We start from the raw sequence: 15,495 nt of genomic DNA, 5'->3' as shown, positions 1-15,495 counted from the left end.
TAGACCACCAAACTGGATGGCCCCGCATGCTACATGCATTGTTTCTGTTTCCAGAACCTAGAGGTGTAATAAGCTCAGGTAAGTTCATTCACTGTTGAGTGTCCTGTACATGCTTATTTAAATGTAGTTTATATTCTGTTGAAGACTTTTTAGTGTTATGGTGTGTCAGTGTAAACCAGGAATAACAGTTTGCATTGGTTATGGTCATGGTGATGGTTTTCATGAAGTGTTTATTTCTTCAGAAAAGTATTTTATCGCACTACATATTTTAGGTAGGTTTGTTCATATCTGGGAAAGTAAAAATTTGTTCAGATTTTTTTGTTTGTATACTTTAGTAGAACTGAGCATCGCTATTCCAAGAGATCTATGTGTTAGTATAGGAATAGAGTTATACTAGAAAGTATAATACTGCATTTCAGAGGTTTGAGGGCTTTCTTTAACCATCAAAACATTAAGGACAAACATCTGAAAGTCTTTAATGTACCTGTGATTTCCTGCCCCCCCCCCCGCCGCCAATTGAGATACGTACCAAAAACTGAGTAAGTGAGCAAAGAACATATTGATACAACCAAGTAATAAGAAACGACTGAAAGGACTTGGCTGTAGTAGAACTTTTGACTTTATAGTCTCAGCCCAAAGTATGAATCTTCTACAGTTGTAATTTGCAATGAGTAGTACTAGTAGCAGAATGTAGTTCTTTTTGGCCTGCTGTGAGTTAGAAGTGATACTCTCAAAACATAACTCTTTCCAGGCATTTTGCTTTTACAAAGAGGTTCTTGCCCTAAGTCTTGACAGCTTCTTAGATTCTTATCTCTGTATTTCTTATTTTAATAAACCCCTTACATTTTTCTTATTTCAGTAGCAGTTGTGAAAACTTTATCAGTTATAGATTGGCTAAGAGGAAAGACATAAGATTATAGCGTGTGCATGCCAGTTCCTTAAAAATACTCCAGTTCTTGCTGCTGTGACATTTCCAAGATGTGTGAGCTCCAGTTTCTGTCAGACACAAGGTTAATAACTGGCTTGAGTCGTCAGGGTGTTCAGGTGGTTGAATGGAGAAAAGTTTCAGCCTGATTGGAAGAGAGGAAGAGTGTGAATAAACAAATAAGAAAAGGATATAACTTAGTGCTTTCTTGAGCTGCTGTTTCAAGGATGTGGTAAAAGGATCTAATAGTTTCCCAGGACAATCTTGCTCCTGGCACATGCCTGTATTGCATCTCTTTGATTTAGTGAGTTGTATTGCTTTGCAGAGGAAGGGAAAAAACTGTATAGATTTCTGCCGGGTTACTAAGCTGAATCACTTTAGAAAGGTCCAGTGAGCTTAGAAGCAGCACAATGAGTGCATCAGGACTGCATAGAAAGGAGTAATGTTTGGCCTGTTTCTTTCAGGGAGCTGTTAGCCTGCTTCTTGGTAAATCTTAGTAAGCCTCTGAAGCTGGCCACCTTCTAGAAGGGACAGTAAAGTGGTTTAAATTGAAAATTATATGTGTATGTAGGTTACAGGCTATTACAAAATTACGGAAGTGAGCAGTTCATCATGACTATGAGTAGGTTGACTTTTAAGTAGGCCTTAAAGCTGGTTACTTCATAAAAAAAATAATTTCTTGGCTTTTGCGTTATTTTTCCACAGTCACTCCAAACTGTGTTTCACCAAATATGTGTAATACAGAATATTGTTAACTAGTCATCATTTATTTATAGCTTTATGATTTGATTTTAATTCTGAATTCCCTTTTCTCCTATGGCAGCACAAAAAAGTGTTCCATTTGGAACACAGAAAAATCCAGCTACCATGGTTTTGCACGAAAATCAGGAAATCATTCCAGAATTCACAAAGTTTATTCAGTCTCTACATTTTGCTTTAATCCAGTCTCGTAAAGACACTACTGCAGATTTCAATACTGTTGTGGAAAAGTATATACATGAGTATGTGAAAAGATGCTGTAGTGGCTCTGGAAAATATAGAGAATTTATATTATATCGGTATGAGTCACGGTTGGATGACAAAAAATTTCTTTATTCTGCTCCAAAAAATAAATCTCATATTGACAGCTCCTTGCAAAACTATATTTTTGGTTGTGAGGCATATCAACTACCTGTTTCTAGAGCTAAGGAACTGATGGAAGGAAACTGGAAACTTCAACAGTTCAGTCCCATCTCAGATTATGAAGCCACAGAAGAAGACTCTGAATTTGCCAGTGCAAAAGCTGGGAAAAGAATCCGTGCAAAATATGAAGCCACTGCTGCCAAGCACAAACTGCCTCATTCTGGAGATTATGATCCCGATAGACTCAAAGAACTTATTAACTTAATCCAGTGTAGGAAAAAAAATGTAGGTGGAGATTCTGATTCTGAAGACCTTAGAAATAAAAGTGGTCTGAAAAGGAAGCTGGAAAAACATTCTGAACACTTGCGGAAATACTTAAAAATGAGTGAACCTTCAGAGAATAGTTGTCAGTATGAAGGTAAGGATGTCTTTTGGAGTTCCTCTTTAAATATTGCATTTCAAAGCATACTTAACATGTAATGTTTATAGGTGGAATATTTTTTGCATCCTGTGGATATTTTAACGCATGGTGGTTCATTTAAACATTACCCTGAGATCTATCAATGAAGATGAAGTTTATTTTTCTGTAGGTTGCCTTTTTCTAGGAGGCAAGGTAACAGGAGTTGTTATGGAAGCCGCTTTTGTGCTGCCTCCTTGGAAGGAAGGCAGACTTCCAAAGAATTAGCTTAGCTGTGGAACTGTCCAAAGGCTAAGCAGAGTTGATATCATAATGTCTCTTGCAGAGTTTGACTTCTGGCATTGCTGTAATTCTTTCTTTATGGCTCCAATACCCTATATAATACCTAATAAATTTGGATTTAAGGGGAGAAATAAACTTCTAAGCATGAGTACAGTTAAGTTTGAAATAGCCAGTAATGTGTGTAATGGGACAGAGGAAACAACCTAAGATTGCATTATTCTGTATGTGAAATCATCTACATGCAAACTTCAGATATTTATCACAGATACTATCTGATACTTAAGATCTGCCAAAAAAACTACTTTGATTTCTGTTTCCCTGACCTTTTTCTCAAGACAGTGATACAGGCCCCCTTCAGAAGGGGGAAGACTGGGGAGAAGGGTGGCATGAAGAGGGGGATTTGCATCAAACACCAGTCACTCTCAGTGTACGTGAATCACTTTGGAAGATGGAGTGGCTGATCACAGGAATAAGTTTCCCTTTTGAGAGAAGCAAAAGATACTGGCATGTGTGGATGCAGGGGACAGAGGGTGGGCAACGTGGGATTCCTGCTTGGAAGTCTGAACCTTCAGGGTCTTTTTACATTGATTATTAATGTAAAATATGTGAATGCATTTTTGCCTGGCTGTAATCAAAATGGTATCTGTTTAAAACTATATTTTGACTTAACTCCTTCAGGGGTACCAAAACAGCAATATCTGTCTCTTGTTTGAATTCCATGTTTTTATATAACCATAAAAGTAATTTATCTTGCAAAAAATTTTACCTAAATATTGTGAGCTTAAGTATCTAAACATGATTAGATTTTTATTAGTCAAACAGCACTTACAGTTCCGTATTTCCATGTATGATAAATGAGTTAGGCGTTCATCAGATACTTGAAGTAGTTCCTTGGCCTGTCTCTTCCCAAGGATAATATGAATACCTGTGGTATTTACTCGTCCAAGGGGATAAGTAGAAGAATAATAACCCTGTTATTATTTTAATAATAATAATTAATAAACATAATGAAGTTATGTTTACTTTAAATAGGCGTGGTAAGGTTTTAGAATTATGCTTAGTTTTAGATAAATTATGAGGTTAAGCATTAAGATACTCAACAGTTTCTGGAGCAACAGTGACAGGATGGAGAGAAGTAAATATTTTGTTCAAACTAATCTTTTTCTCTCAACGAGGGATGGAGAATTTTCCAAGGTTTCCATAAAATACATAGAACATAGTATGTGACTTCTATTAAAGCATAAAATAGTGTGATATTAAATGATCTAAAAAAATGTGATGATTTGTCTGGGGAAGACTATTAGTTTTAGAAATTGCTTTTTTATCAATATCTACCTGTTTTTATTTTCTTAGCAAAAAAATTTATGTGTACTGTATGAATTGGTGCTAAAGAGGGATACTGTGGGTATGTGGCAGGTGTTTGGGTTGGGTCTGGTTTTGCTTTCGTTTTAAAACTTAGTAATGGATTACTTTTCCCTTCCTCCCCCTATTCTAAGGGGGCAGAACCTCGGATTCGCCACACTCTGTTTTCTCAGTTAATACTGGTCTTGGTGGACATGATACTGACTTGAGGCAGCAAGATGTATCCGACCCTGCTGTTACTGACACGCATGGCCTCATTAAACTGCTTTTAGAAACACTAGCTAGTGCAGGACACTTGGATTCATCGTTGGCACAGTCTGTAAACCAAGCTTTAGGATTAAGCACTGATGAAATTGAAGAGGATATGAGACAAAAATATGAATATGAATCCATTCCAGCACAGGACAAAGATGATCATGCGCTTCCTAATACTGCTCAGGCTGAAAATGTTAACTTTAAGGACCCACAGAGCCCAGTGATACTAGAAACTGATGCGGCATGCTTGCCCTACCCTTTTGATGTTGATCTACGGCTTTCGGCTAATGAAGTAGGCCTTGAACACACGCTACGTTTAAAAGTAAGTGAAACTGCCATATTGATAGATGCTGATAATGAATGTGCTGTTTTCATAAAAACTATGAGACTGAACGAAAAAACCCACTATTTTTTTAGATAGGTGAACATAGATAAGCTGTGCCACTTTTTTGTGAAGAAGCTTTTCTGTTTGGTAGGAATGTATATGGAAATTTTCTTAACTTCAAGATGTGTGTACTGGTTCCTTATGTCTACTCTTTCTGTAATGAAATTATAGTTAAGAATACCTGAAAGATGGAAAGCAGCCATGGTCAGTCTTCCTCGCTAGCTTTACAGTAAGTGCCGTAGGCAGCTGTTCCAGCGATAGGCAGCAAAGCTTCTGTCATTCTGTGGCTGGGTGTTGTATTTGAGGGTGTTTTTTCATGTTTGTTGAGACTGAAGCCTTGCAGTTGTCATCTACCTCTTGTAGGAAAAAAGATCCTCTGTTCTGGCTCTCACCTTGCTTATGGTGGTAGGTTTTTTTTTTTTTTAGCAGTCTGTGAAGCTGTTGCATGGAACAAGTATAGTATTACTGTAACAGCTTGCACACTGCCTTCCATCTCCTGCTTCTGGGTGATTCTTAGTCTGGCTAGGGAGGGATTTGAGAGTTCCTCATCATAGTTATTGCCTAGCTGTTACTCTGCCCAAAAGCGGCTTATAAGGCAATAGTTGCTGTTCCATATGGACTCGCGCTCAGCAGTGGCTGCAGAGCAGGCCATTAACGACTGTTGTGGTTTAACCCCAGCCCAGCAACTAAGTACCACCCAGCTGCTCACTCGTTCCCTGCTCCCCTTGGCCCCAGGATGCGGAGGAGAATTGGGAGAAAGGTAAAACTTGAGGGTTGAGATAAGAACAATTTAGTGATTTTTAAAAAAATAATAAAATAACGAGAACAATTGTAATGAAAAGGAGGGAGAAGGGGAGAGGAATAAAATCCAAAGGGAAAGGAAAGAAGAAAACAGCTGATGCACAGTACAATTGCTCACCACCTGCTGACCGATGCCCAGCCAGTCCCTGAGCAGCGATCAGCAGACCCTGGCCAAACCATCCCCTCAGTTTATACACTGAGCATGACATTCTGTGGTGTGGAATATCCCTTTGGCTGGTTCAGGCCAGCTGTCCTGGCCGTGTCCCCTCCTGGTTTCTGATGCCCCTCCAGCCTTCTTGCTGGCAGGGCCTGAAAAACTGAGAAGTCCTTGACTTAGTATAAACACTACCTAGCAGCAACTAAAACCATCTATTATCAACATCATTCTTACACCAAATCCAAACCATAGCACTGCACCAGCTGCTCAGAAGATTAATTCTATCCCAGCTGAAACCAGGGTAACAGTGTACTATTTAGTCTTTAACCTTTTTAGGTTAAAGAACTGATAGGTGGTTCAGATGTGACAACTTGTCATGATTGTGAAATTCCATCTCTGGTGCAGAAATGAGCCTTTTTTTGACCAGGCTTTTCCCAGTTGTAAGCTGAGACAATCTCTTTCAAAGCTTATGCACCCAGAATTGCATAAGCTTATGCACCCCAAAATGCAAGCTAAAACCCAGTACATCAGTCCTAGGCTTTATCATTTCAAGACCTTTTTCCACCTGTTGCTTTCTCATCATAAGCAAGAAAGTGACAGAATTCACTTTATTTTCTGTATTTTGTATTTGGAGTTGGTTGGAGGTATCTTAAACAAGACTGTTTATCCACAGGCGATCAGTAGTTACTCTAGAAAAGCAGAATGAGAGCATTTTCCTTTTAATGATAGCCTGTCTCTCTTGTCTTAATAAAACATAGTGGTTATGGTTGTGGACTGTTATCTCAAAAGCAAACAGAAAACCCCAATGGCAACAACTTACCTCAGGTGACTGTTTCTGTATGAGTTAGTGACCTTTTCTAGTGACAATACCTCAGGGTCAATGAAGTGATTCTTACTGCCTTACAGTCATCAAGCATCCTTTTGCTCTAATTGTAGCTATTGCTTCAGTTTGGGGAATTGGTCTTGGTCCAGCCTCTTCAAAGTGTATTCTCTCTCTCCTGCTTTAATAGTGGTAGACATTTTATAGGGCAGGAAAATCTTCCTTACTTCTATGCACGTGAGGATCATGCAATCCTCATTTTCCCATCTTGTACTGTGCAAAAGGTGACGGGCTTGTTTCTGTCCCTCTAGCAATGTCTGAGTGAGAAAGCATTGAGAAATATGCATAGTGGAAGGTCTTAAATGCTCGATGGATATTAAAGGTGGTTGTGGAATTGGCTTTAGTTTTGGTGCGAGCAGAGCTGAAAAATTCTGAGCACTTAAACGCATCCCTAGCTCTCTTTGTGTAACCGCTGGCTGCAGTGCTGTATACGTGTTCCATGCATACTTATCATGACAGCATGTAACTGGCGGAACACCCTTTCTGGCATTTCTGCTTAGGGTTCGGAGTGCCCCAGCAGCTTGCTCAGTCACATTACAGAGTGGTTGTTCTGTGTTACTGACATTTCTACACAAAGCCATTTCTAAGTCATGGAGTAGGAAAGAGTTTGTCCTACGTCTGATCTCTGTGCTGTTTTGCTTCTAACTATCTGGAATATGAGATCACATTGGGTTGTTCAAGGGCTTAAGGCTAGTTGCAGGCGGTTCCTCAGTAGTGCCGTCTCATGGCTTTAGTCAGCTACCAAGAAAACACCCTCAAAAAGGCTAAGGAGCAGACAGTTTTCCTAATTTTTTTCCCCTCTTTGCCTCCTTTCCTCCCTGCCCCACTCAGCTTCTGTACTCTGAGGCATGTGCTCAGGACTGCCTTGTTTACTTAATGATAGACCATCAGCGAAGATTTCAGTCTCAGAAATTGTCAAATGGGTAAATGAAATGTGTAAGTACCTCATGTAAACATTTCCAAGCTTGATTTGAGTTGGTTGGTGAACTCAGGTGTGTTCTTACTGTCAGCTGTTCAGAATGTAAAAGCTTAATGGCTACCAAAAAAGAAAGAAAAAAAAAAAGGTTTGAGCTGAGAATTTTTATTGTTTTTTAGGAAGCAAGCACTGGGAGTACTTTTGAAGACTGCAGTCCCTGTCATAGTACACCTGTAGAACATGTATATCGCAGGCAACATTCCAACTCAAATAATATAGGAGAAGTTGGAATGCATTGGAAACTTATTCCAATTACAGGTAAGGTGGGTTTAACTCTTTAACAGTTACTACAAGGACTGATCGAAAGCATGTTCTAAAGGTTTGTATCTTTCATAGATCCCATTCTTAGGTCATGTGTTGGTACGCAAGCATGTATATAGCTTAGGCAGTTGTTTCTGATACTTGATTAATACAGGAGTCCGCTGGGCGAAAACAGATACTGGTGCAGAATATTGCTTTGGCTACGTACTGACAATTTAGGAATGTGAATGCTTGAGTGTTTATTTGGTGAGGTGCGCAAGTGTTTTGAATTCAGTGTTTGAACTTCCTAGGTTCTGCTGAAAGATTGGATGGGTGGATGATTGCAACTAGTAATCCAGAAAAATAATGAGAAATGTGTTCTCCATATAAAAAGTAGCCTACTTCTTATTGCATCAGGCTCTTCTACTGGAAGTGCTTCAAAGTCTTTGTCCTTGTCTAAACATTTACATCTTAAGTAATTTTACAGAAGCAGCTTCTGGTTCTACTTCTTGATGAGTCAACAGCGTCAAGTCTTGGGAGAGCATAAAAGCCTGGATTTGAAGGATGTGGAAATGGCTATAGGAATAGTCATCAAAAGCTCTAAAGTCAAGGCTACAAAGCAGTGGTCGTGACTAAATCCAGATAGAATTTAACTACATTCTCTGAGTAAAAACTTACTGACGTCTGATTGTGTTCCAGGAATGCTGGAATCTGTCTCTTGGATATTTCTGATATCCATCCAGTTGTGTAGTTCAGCAGCTCTTTTTTGTTTGACTGAGGAGGGAGGAGGGCAAGTGAAACAGGTTTCCCTTCGCAGCATTCATAGGCCTTTTGATGAAATGACAGAGTATTTCTGGCTAACATTTTCTCCACTTTCTTTAAGGGGCAAACATCAAAAAACTATCCTGGTATTTTGCTGTTACAGAGTATGGAGACAGTGAAGTTGTTTGGATAGGACATTGTTCTTTTAATCCTGGAGGAAACAGCTACTGTGCATATAGATGAGGATATGGTTGCTGAGATAACTAGTTAAGTGGGTGATTAAGCATCTAAAAACTGTCATACGTTGTAGATGCTGGATGTGGGAGTCCATGCAAGGTTTTGCCAATTGACTGACATGTCGCAGTCATCTGTGGGACTGCAAATCTTAGTAGAAAAAAAAAAATTTCTGAAGTCTTCTGAGAGGGAGAAGTGCTGTTCTCTAGAGATGAAAGAGATTGTCTTGAGCATCACTGGATTTCTTGAGTTCCTGTGACATTAGTTCTTCAGATTAGCTCTTGCTGCAGCAAGTATTGACTAGGTCTGCAACGTGGTGATGTAAACAATGCTGTATAAACACCAGGAAACCCTACAGATGCTAACTGCTGCTGTCCTTCGGGAGGGGTAGGAAGAGTTCAGGAGGATCAGCTGTAAAAATGTGAAGACAAATAAACAGGTGAGAAGAGTGGATGGGACAGTTTGCATAAGTCATTATGGCCTGAATATTAAGCAGCTCATATTCTCACCTGGTATTCGGTTTTCATCAGAAAATTAGATCAGTAATACACTATTCAGCAAGTGGACTCATTTTATTGAAGTGCTTAGAGAAGGCTGCAGGAGAGTCACAAGAGCCATTAGTGTTTTGGGCTACTGGCACTCGATTTTTTCACTGGACATAACTTCCTGTATAGTATCCTCTGGAGGGCTTTGAGTTTTTATTCTAGGGTATTAAAATTAATTCAGTAATATAATTTAAAGGAAGCCGTTTTCTTTTCAGAAAATGATTGCTTTCTAAATCTGATGGCTTCTCCATGTCTCATTTTTGTAGCAAGGTAGCGATAGAAAGGAATTTGGAGAACATCAGTCCTTTTTCGTCTCTGCATAATTGCAGAAAGCCAAATTAGCAATCTCTTGTTTTTTCTTTTTAAACACAAATACGTTTTGATACAGAGGTCACGATCAGCTAAACTTACTGTAAGAACTTAACTCTTCATACTTGGTGACTTGAGGAGTTGGGGGTTTGTCTTGCTTCTTCTCGATGACATCAGAACGTGTCGGAGGAGATAGATGTTCATAGGTCCTCAACTCATCTGGACTGCTTCTGTGTCATGTCATTGTTCATTTCTGCATGAGTATGTAACCTAAACTTCTGACAATGGTAAGCAAACCCGAATTGTATTTTTGAAAGCTGACTTGGGCACGTGTGTTTAACAAACCTGTCCTAACTCAGTTTTGGCTTGAACTTGAGACTCTTCTTTGGCTTTAGACGTTAAGTGCGAAAATGGTGTTCTTGCTTTTTCTTCTTTCTCTTGTAAGAGAAGATCAATGCATTAACAGACACTCTGAAAAGTGATGGCTTTTGATTACATTCATCTTGGATCTGAAGAAGCAGAATGTTCTAGGCTTTCTTTGTCAGGTGGTGGTTGAATTTCTGATTTCAAAATCTACCCAAGAATTCTTTCTGGAGTCACTGTAGAAGGACCTCTCTTAAGCAGTGAAGAATCTGACTCTTATCTGCAAGGAGGACTACTTCAGCAGCTCTTCAACAGCTCTTCTTTCCAAGATTGTTTTCAGGCAGTTCTTTTTCTGGTTTCTTTGACATATCCAGTTACAAGGTATTACTAACAAAGAGTATGTTTGAAATCATAAATCATACTTCAATAGTTGTTGAAGGGTTTGTTTATTTGGGGTTTGCTCCTTGCTCAATCATTTGTTTTTTGTGAAGACTTGTGATGGAAAGGTGTAGATCTATGAAGGATGCCACCTTCAGCGAATTCTATTAAAATAAGGGTAACCTTAGTTTGTCATCCTTCTATTTTTTTTTTTTTAATTCTGTTTTTTACAGGTTAGAAAACATTTTGGATTTCATATTCAGCAGTGTATCTTCCTGATTAAATTCTGCTTAACAAAAGTTTTTGGTTTTTAAAACAAAATTTATTTCTGGAAAACTTAAATAATAACCTTTGAAGAACAACCTGATCTTTTTTTTTTTTAATCATATATGTCTTGAAAACTTTTTTACTAATATAATTGTTACAGAAACTTTCCATCAAATCAGGATAAATGGATTGTATATTGGGTTTTTTTTTTCAATAAACTTAGGATTTGAAATTTTCCCTGTATCAGAGCTGCAGACAGGAAAGACACAGAACAAAAATTCATTGCTAAAATTGGTATGCAACTGATTAGCTGTATTAAAATGTAAGAAGTTATAAAAATAGCCCAAAATTTAAAGCCATAGTACAGCATTCAATCTTTGTACTAAGACTTGCTTATAGTACAGAATTTCTTGCTTCACAATAGTGATGCAGCTTGTAAGTGTTGAGCAGCTCAAGAAGAATGAGATACATAACATTAAGTACCTTGTGTCTAAAATGAGCTTAAATGTAAATTTACTCTGTTAACATTGTAATTTGGTACTGAGCTCTTAGATCTTTTAAAATTAATATACTTGTGTATGCAAAAAGTGCAGATCAACACTGAATGTATAAAGCAACAGAAAAAAGGTTGAAATAAAAAAGAATAGAACTAATTGGAATAACCTGATGTGTATCTGTCTAGTGCTTTTAAAGAAAAACTAGAAATTTGGGTTGGCTCAAAGGATGTGCTGTGAAGGATGAAGAAAGGACATACAGTTTAATTCACAAGGAAAATAAAATGGAACCACATTTCTGGTTTCTCTGTGTACTTCTACTGGCATAAAGTAACGAAGGTGATACCGTCACCTTGAAAAAGGGATGCTGTTAGTGGCAGATGTTTTCCTGTTAGATCTGGATAGACATGATCCAATTAGGGACTGAATATAACAGGCTACTTTGTATTCCAAAAGAATACTAATTTTTAAAAACTCTCTATACTATTTTGGTTATTGTTTCTGTTCTGGAAGTCTGGTTTTCTGTTTAATGGCTGTTAGCTTTAACAATAACACAACACCTAAAGAAACTAGAAAACCAAACAAACCATCTCAAAACCAAGAAAGAAAACCTACTTTGAAGTATTTATGGAATAGACATATACTGAAATACTTGCATGTTTCTGACACATATGCATGTATATATATCATTAGTTACAACAAAGTGTTACCTTTTGGTTTAAAACCAAACCAAACCATGGTTTTGAATGTGGATGCTGAAGAAACAGAGTGCTGCAGAAATGATCTGAGATTTGGATTACCAGAGGCTTTCAGCATTCCTTGCAGCGTAACTGATTCTGTGTATCAATAGTTACCATAAAACTTACATCCTACCTTTTTAAGCAAAACCCCTTCTGTTCTCAATTGCAAGAGCAGACATGCCGCTTGCAGGCTTAATTCCACAAGGTGGTGTGTGGCTAAAGCAACCCTTTCCAAAGTCTGAGGATTATAACCTAGTAGCAAATGAAATACTTGAGTAACTTGTCACCCTGCTTGATTTCTAGTTTGATTTTGTTTTTTTTAATTAAGGCAGTTCCTGTTATGCTTAATCATAAGTTATCTCTGGGAAAATTACTTGTGTTCTGCTTTTTGAGCATACTTTGATTTTATTGTTTTACGGTCTTAGGAGCTATTAAATTTTTTATTATGAAGTCTTTGGATTTAAGTTGATGGGTGGGGGAGGCACAGCATCAATGCTGTTTCAAAACGGTTTTGGAGGCTTTAGTGTACCAGTTGTGTGTGACTTTCAAACATGAGATGACGATTAACTCTTCCTATATAGGTCTGAAATCACCAGAAGAACCGCTCGTGTGTTTACCGCCAAAGGATGCCTTTCCTAATGATCCCCGGGTAATAAATAGACAGAGAAGTTCTGATTATCAGTTTCCATACTCTCCATTTTCAGACACACAAAAGGGGACAGCAGAAGATGGACTTTATCCAAGACAAGTGGAGAAACTTGAAGATCAGTGTGGGCTATCAGATCACCCTTTTACAACTAAGCATTCCATTAGTGCAGTAATAGAGACTACGCTATTAGAAGAATATAATCTCTTTGCAAGAAAGATTCAAGAAATTTTGCATCAAAAAAATATTGCTTATGTTAGTGGTATGTCCACACCAGTCTTCTCTCCCCGAGAGAGGATAATGAGACTTTCTGAATATATCTGTCTACAGGCATCGGAGATTTCTGTCCAAGAATATATAGAGACACTGAGTGAAAAGTTGAATAGAGTTATTTTGTCGTCTTCGTGCATTAGGCATACTCCACCAATTTATTGTAGTCCTGAATCGGCAGAAATGGTTAGTAACACTGCACTGAATCCTCCACCTGACACGCTGCCTGTTTGCAGCGACTCTGACACAGCGTTGTTAGCAGAGCCATTGTGTAATATTGTGGTGGTGGAAAATCGGGATTCTGTTGAGCAGCATTCGGCAAGCTTACCCTTAATGAAGGATGAAGTAGATCACGTGAATGCTAAAACTGAGGATGTGTTGACATCTGATCAGACCTTTTCCGGTGGTGATCTGATGGAGCCACCAGAAAAGACACAGAAATCCCCAGAGAACGCAAACATTTCAACCCAACCAGTCCTTTCTGATTTTATAAGCCAGTTAAAACCTGAAGTATTTAACAGTTTGGTCAAAATTATTAAAGATGTACAGAAAAACACTGTGAAATTTTATATTCATGAAGAGGAGGAAAGCATTCTCTGCAAAGAAATCAAGGTAAATATATTTCAGTGCAGCTGCTCTATAGTGTTAAAATAGAATAGAGCGCCTTTCAAATCAGAATGAATGAAACTGGACTACAAACATAAGGCAGTCTGAAAGTTGTTTCAGAAAAGGTTGAATTGTGAAAACAGGCTGTCCTGTCTCATTTCTGGGTTGAGCTTCCGAGGTAGTCTTGCTTATATTCAGCTTTTTTGCAAATAGTTGGAAAGCAGAACAGGCTGTAGTTGGGTTCTTTCTGAAGATACTGCTGGGGACAGCCTCACAGAAAAGTGGTAACAACGGCAAAAATGCGATAGCCTACTGTTTTAAAAAGAATATATGAAAAGTCAGTGTGAGTAATTTGGGTTTTTGTTTTCCCTTCCCCTTCAGTTAATAGTGTGGGTAACTTTTTGGAGATTACTGTTCTTCTGTATTTAATTGTGTAAGATGAAAGTGAAATAACTTTTGGCTTTATTTGAACACTCACGCAGTTCTGATACTGTCAGTTGGCCATCTATGTGCGATTCTGTAAGAATGACTTGACTGGCTGGAACAGGCTATTCGTGTGTTGCTGCATCCTTCCGATTGATGTATCGGAAAGACCAGGAAGCCAGCCCCTCTGAGATTCATCTGAGTGGAAAACTTGCTTACCATGGTCATCATGTGGGGATTGTTTTGGCTGAACTTCCTATTCACTTTTTCTCTACCATCTTCTCTTTTTGTGGTGTTAGGAATACCTTACAAAGTTAGGTAACACAGAGTGCCATCCAGAAGAGTTCCTTAAAAGAAGAGCTGCTGTAGATAAACTGTTGATAATTATCCAAAATGAAGACATTGCCAACCTCATCCATAAGGTATTTCACATAAGTAGATGTGTTCTATAGAAACCTATTGTTAAAACATAGTGAGATGAGCTCATTTTGAGCAAGGCTGCTTTCCTCTAACATAGCATTTAAAGAATGCCCTGTGTTTAGTTGCTGTTTGAAGAAACAAAAATGGTGGTAAATACCTAGTATTGTTCCATTGTATACCTGTAACTTCTTCCATCTCCACATACGTGCTAATACATATTTATTGTTAGTAGTTGTAAAGTTGTAGAGGCTTGAGTAGTTCTGCTTCTTGTTCTGTGATGCTCTAATGGCAAGTGAAGGCAGCTGTCAGGTTACCATGGGTAGTCCTGACAGCTGTGGCTTATGAACCTGTGCTGGGCAGAAAGTAAAATTATTCTAAGTGCTCAACTTCCATTGTCTCATTCCTCTAGTATTTTTGAGACAGCATTTCCCAAGGCAGGATGAAGAAATGATAATTCATTGAAAATGAGTTTTGTAGTTTGATATTTAAAGTTCTATAGTTTGTTCTGTTGGGTTTTTTTTTTTTGTGCGTGATATTTGGCAAACATCTTGTTTGTAACATTTTTAAACAGATACCTGGCTTAGCAACTTTGAAGAGGCTTTGTTGTGTCAGCTTTGCGGGTGTCGATAGTTTGGATGATGTGAAAAATCACACTTACAATGAACTGTTTGTGTCTGGTGGTTTTGTTGTGTCAGATGAATCTGTCCTTAAGCCAGAGTCCATCAGTACAGGTAAGTGTGGTGCTTTCTGAAGCTTTAAAACGCTGACAAAAAAGCCTCATGTTTTAGTATGTGGGAGAGTGGCCGTACTTACTGCAGTGAAGAATCAAGTCTTCTCATTTTCAGGTCTTCTGTCTAATTTTTGTGAGTTTTTTTGGAGAACTTCAGCTAATTCAGTGTGTTTCTTACGTCAGTGGCCTTTATGGATAAGATTTTTCTGGGGAACATGTGAACTTGGAGATCTTGTCTTTCTAAGTTTGCATTACACTGTGTAGTTATGTATGTGGAACCTTTTATTCCTTACTACTCAATCCAGAAATGTGCTAGAAAGAAATATTGAAAAACTACACTTCCCCCCCCCCCCCTTTTCTGTTTTTGAAATGGAATAGTTAACAAAGTTACCAGTTTTTTAAACAGATACTTGAGCAAGGCAGACCACCTATGACTGAATTGAGCTTTTACATATGCGGATACCGCTGTTCGGTATCTGACCTACAAAAAAGCAGCTCAGTTCTG

At 38.3% G+C, this 15,495-nt stretch overlaps 1 protein-coding gene across 5 annotated transcripts in view; it reads left to right on the top strand.

Annotated features, from left to right (window-relative positions):
• Window positions 1-15,495, top strand: part of TASOR (transcription activation suppressor) — a 34,474-nt gene that overhangs the window by 16,239 nt on the left and 2,740 nt on the right. For 2 of the 5 annotated variants that reach the window (XM_027805169.2, XM_027805191.2), the window contains exons 13-19: window positions 4-78; window positions 1,749-2,465; window positions 4,244-4,686; window positions 7,683-7,821; window positions 12,600-13,423; window positions 14,140-14,262; window positions 14,832-14,991. In XM_027805169.2, the coding sequence (XP_027660970.1) occupies window positions 4-78; window positions 1,749-2,465; window positions 4,244-4,686; window positions 7,683-7,821; window positions 12,600-13,423; window positions 14,140-14,262; window positions 14,832-14,991 (2,481 nt within the window). Of the gene's footprint in view, window positions 1-3; window positions 79-1,748; window positions 2,466-4,243; window positions 4,687-7,682; window positions 7,822-12,476; window positions 13,424-14,139; window positions 14,263-14,831; window positions 14,992-15,495 lie in introns of all 5 variants that reach the window. The other 3 variants (XM_014280953.3, XM_027805185.2, XM_027805177.2) reach the window with 2 other exon arrangements.

This window comes from Falco cherrug, chromosome 4 (assembly GCF_023634085.1).
Source record: "Falco cherrug isolate bFalChe1 chromosome 4, bFalChe1.pri, whole genome shotgun sequence".
Classification (NCBI taxonomy): Eukaryota; Metazoa; Chordata; class Aves; order Falconiformes; family Falconidae; genus Falco; species Falco cherrug.
The sequence above is the reverse complement of the archived record's forward strand: the minus strand, read 5'-3'. Positions and strand labels throughout refer to the sequence as shown.